Source organism: Atta colombica, unplaced genomic scaffold, assembly GCF_001594045.1.
Source record: "Atta colombica isolate Treedump-2 unplaced genomic scaffold, Acol1.0 scaffold105, whole genome shotgun sequence".
Lineage (NCBI taxonomy): Eukaryota > Metazoa > Arthropoda > Insecta > Hymenoptera > Formicidae > Atta > Atta colombica.
In genome coordinates, this window is record NW_017259190.1 from 2,460,070 (window position 1) to 2,464,728 (window position 4,659).

Genomic DNA, 4,659 nt, shown 5'->3' on the forward strand with positions numbered 1-4,659 from the left:
GAAAAAGATATAAAAAAGAATGCATAAAAATTATTTTGCATATGCACTTTATACGAATAAATTTCATCTATTTAACATAACAATGTTCTAATTTTAAACTAAATTATCAAAGCGAAAAAACTGTTTTAATTTTAGACTGAATTATCAAAGCAACAAAACTTTAATTTCATTTTCATTAAATTTTATCTTACGCTATCATTAAATTCAAATGTTATTAAATTTTATGTGAAATTGGTTCTCGTTTATCTACAGAGATTGAATACGTTTGTAAATTTCTAAAATCACTCAATCATTTATATACTGCAAAATTTTTTTTATAGTATAATAAAATATACATAAAGACAGAAATTGTGTCATAAATAGGTTGTAACGTTATTTAACAACGTTTTTTATTATTAAATAAATATACATACATTTAACGACATCGTATTACTATTTGCAATGATCAGTTTTTATTTTAGTTAAAAGATAAAAAAATCAGCATTAATATGATATTTTTGATATCAGATTATGGATTAACAATATTACAAATTTATAAAAATAAGAATATGACATCAATATAGAATTGTTACTTAAAATATCTCAATCCTTCTTTTTATTAAATAATTTTTTGCAAAATAATTTTTACGTATTTTTTTTTATATCTTTTTCATATACAATGTTTTGTTAGATCCAATTAGATTAAAATTTTCAGCATAAGTTTTTAACGCATTATTTATATGTATATAAATAAATATAAGTATAGTCTTTAAAACTGTTTATTTAAAAAAAATTATTATAATTTAAGAAGTTAAAGATATATAAAATATCTTACATGTATATAGAAGTATATAGAAGTATAAAAGAATATATTCATTATACTAATTCTTAAAAAATAAGTTATAGAGATATAGGTTATATTTAGGTTATATTTAAGTTGTATTTAAATAGAATTATTTTTACGAGCGGCTTTTTAATAAGAAAGAATTATATGATAAAAATAAATAGTTTCTTAATTTTTTTTGGAAGTTGAAACCTTTTGCATTTAATGTTTTATATATGAAATACATATAAATGTTCCCAAATTATTTGTAAATTCTTGTAATATAATGTATATTTTAAATGTGAAAGGTATGTTTTATTTAAAAAAGCCAATAATATTCGTAAAATCTAATTATTTTATTTAAATAATTTCGTATTGATTTATAAAAAGAAAGATTTAAAATTTCATCATATGCGAGAATTATTTATTGAAGATTTATATATCTCTAAAATTTTATTTTTATGAACTTTTTATTGTTATTTGGACTGACAATTTATATATAACGCAACTTTTCTTAAAGTTTCTCTGTTTTATTTAATATTTCCTTTCTCTTCATAATTGTGTTATCAATATTTTTCATTTTAGGATGTATAATGACAATTGGAATAATGACGTGGGCACCTGCAGCACATGATCGATATACTCGTAAAGATCCCAAATTATACGAGAAAGATAAGTGAATGCAAACATTGATTAAACTATTTTTAACAAATAGTTTTTGTTCTATAAATAAAATTTCCATTCGCTATTGTTATCTGTTTGAAATTGTTTCTAGAGTTTAATAAAAGAGCTCTTGTTAATATTTTTTATTTTTAATAAAAAGATATCATATAATAAAAGTGTATTCTTATTTATCTAATTAAGTATATGTGTTTTTGTATATTTGTATATGTTTTTTTGTATATTTCATGTATAATTTATTTTATAAGAGGCTTTAATAAAGCAAATAACTAATTCATACATTTAATTAATATATTTTTACAACTGTAATTATTAATGATTAATTGTTACCAATATATACGATAAATTTATAATTATTTCATGATGAATGTAACGTATATATTTTATGTAGGATATACATCTAAACAAAATAATAATAATATTACAATATGAAAAATGCTGTTTTACAATAAAAAATTTATTTGATAGAATCATTATTATAATTATAATATTAATAATGCATGTATATGAATAATATTACGAATACTTCAACAATTGTCAATCACAAATCATAAACGCTATAGTATATAGCAACAGAGAAATGTTAATAGTCTAAAGTACATATCAATGCTACCCCTCTTTTTATCCAATGTGATTGCGGTTTGTCAATTGGAATTTCTATCGCTAGAACAAAGTTCGAGGAATGTCCTGTTGTGCTTAAAGTTCCAGATCGCTCGATAGTTTTGTATACAGGGCATACGTAAATTTTGTGAGGCGGAATTACGTGATGAACTTCTGGTAATACAAGAATTGGCGGCATGTCTGGACAGCAAGTGAACAATTACCATACCATTATGTATATCGTTATGTAAACGGAATTCAGAGCAATTAAATAATTTATGATTTATTCAACAAAGTATGGCTATTTATATACATACATTTACTTTAGTAATTTAATAATTTAGCTTTTAATAATTCAAATGAAATTAATTTTAGTGTAATGGAAACATTATTAATACTTAACCGGTGAATAATTCCTTTGGTAAAGACTCGACGAGATAGTTTCCGTCCCACCGGGAGCCTTCTAAAAAAAGTCCGTAAATGACACAGCCATTCAATGGTCTCTGCGTTGGTTTGGAAGTTAAAATCTGTGACACACATAATATTGCTCATGACTTTGCTTTAAATATCTTTTTATCCATTTTGTCAAGATTAATAGATATAATTTCAAATTTTTGCAAAATCATACAATACATACTTAAACAAAGATTATTATTGATTTTTATATCTATTAGTTGATCAATAACATTTATTTAGATGTAGAATATTTGTAATTATTTTAGATTATATAGAATCAACGAATCAAGTTTTATTTGACTATAGCTGTTACTTATATTAACAAATCTCTCGAATAACTGAAAGTGTCTATTAAATATTTTTTATATATTTTTCTACAGTTAGTACATCAATATGAACCTATTAACAATTTAATTAAAAGCTGAAAGCATACCTTGTAACTAAAATCGATTGTGTCAATGGATAATACGTATTTACGCGCAAAATTTTGTAACGTGCCAGTTAAAAAGGCTTGAGGAAAATAAAATCCTGACAACCAAAATGCAGGCGGTATACCTTGGTCTCGCCAATTGCTTATAAACTTAATTCTTTCCCTTAAATTGACGAACCATCCGGCTAATCAAAATGATAAAAAATATTTGTTATAACAAATTTTTGACATCAAAATGACAACAAATAATGTCAGTTTGTTTGTTAGAAACTGACTTCGAGACTGAAATAAAAATTGTATTACATATTGATAAACTTGTAATTGGGATATTCTTACCTAAAGATTTTAAAGAAGGATAACTTTTGCTTTGCCAATTTACAGGTATTTTATTATTAAAAAGACTGGTAGCTATCATTTCTAGCTGTTCTGATATAACGATCAATCCTTTTAAAGCTTTTAAAAGATCTTGCAACGTTGATTGCACAATTTTGAGTAAATCGTTATATCGCTTAGCTTCTTGTAGTAACACGGTATTAAAGGATTCCTCGTACGACATAGGGTACCTGAAATTCAATTTATTTTATTTACTGATTCAACAAATGTTTTATCTAACTTTTTTGCAAGATATTGCTTCTTACACACATTAGATTAATTTCATTTGAGTTTGAATCAAGAATTTTTCAATTATTTTTTACAAGAGTTATACTTGTTTCGAAAATATAAAATATGAAAAGTGAATATATTGTTAGATATTATGCACAAAATTTAATTTTAAGAAATTAAATAATGTGTCATAAAATAATGTTAATTATATTACTATATTTTAAAAAGTATACAGAAAGATATTTTTTGTAAAATGTGTGGTTTATAATCAAATCACAAAATGCTTTTTATTTTAAATTACAAGGTAGCGACAATAAGAATATATTTAAAAAATAAACTTTTAGAAACAAAAATATATGTTTGCATTTGTACACAAAAAGAAATATTAACTAGTACCTTGCTTGTATTGCGATTAAATCAAAGGATTCGGGCATTGTGGCCAACATATTCTTGGTTATTTGAGTTGTTACCTCCTCGACACTTGTGGTTGCAACGTCAAGTTCCCTGGGCTGCATGTTTAATAAAGTTGTGAGGCAAGCATGTGCTTCTGCTTGTGCATAGCTTATATCGGCGTTTGAATGCATGCCAAATAATGACGGATTGTCGATTAAAGGTAAATCTTTTATATATTCTAGATAATCCTTGAATGTCGCTGCAGCCGGTAACTTTGAATGTGTAAATATAGAATGATCAATAAAAGCGTAATTAATAACTTATTAATTACAATAACGAAATTTGTTTATGACAAAAATATTTATATAACTGTACTTATATTAGTGAAACAATATTCACAATAATGTATAAATTTGAAAATATCTCGTATGTATATATTTTTTTAAATTAACATTTATTTATTAAAATTAAAGTTTTTATAAGCAATTAATTATCTATTTACAGAAAATTAAGATAAAATTACATAACAGTGATGAATGAAATATCAAACTTAAAACATATTTATTATGATTGTTAATAACTTTTATTAAACAATGATCAATGATTAAAACACATTTTGATTGTTATTTAGAGTGATCATTTGACTGCATATTTCAAGATTATTAAAATTAGTGAGAATATATATATATATATA

General features: G+C 23.5%; 2 protein-coding genes across 2 annotated transcripts in view; one reads left to right on the forward strand and one right to left on the reverse strand.

Annotated features, from left to right (window-relative positions):
• Positions 1-1,633, forward strand: part of LOC108689946 (cytochrome b-c1 complex subunit 8) — a 3,474-nt gene extending 1,841 nt beyond the window's left edge. Inside the window, exon 2 of the mRNA XM_018196946.1 lies at positions 1,388-1,633. Coding sequence (XP_018052435.1) covers positions 1,388-1,482 — 95 coding nt within the window. The 3' untranslated portion in view covers positions 1,483-1,633. The remainder of the gene's footprint in view (positions 1-1,387) is intronic.
• Positions 1,634-2,066: 433 nt separating this feature from the next.
• The window catches only part of LOC108688449 (dynein heavy chain 1, axonemal-like), a 106,064-nt gene continuing 103,471 nt past the window's right edge, over positions 2,067-4,659 (reverse strand). Inside the window, exons 55-59 of the mRNA XM_018194716.1 lie at positions 3,969-4,237; positions 3,306-3,532; positions 2,973-3,154; positions 2,487-2,610; positions 2,067-2,284 (exon numbers count right to left, since the gene is read on the reverse strand). Coding sequence (XP_018050205.1) covers positions 2,067-2,284; positions 2,487-2,610; positions 2,973-3,154; positions 3,306-3,532; positions 3,969-4,237 — 1,020 coding nt within the window. The remainder of the gene's footprint in view (positions 2,285-2,486; positions 2,611-2,972; positions 3,155-3,305; positions 3,533-3,968; positions 4,238-4,659) is intronic.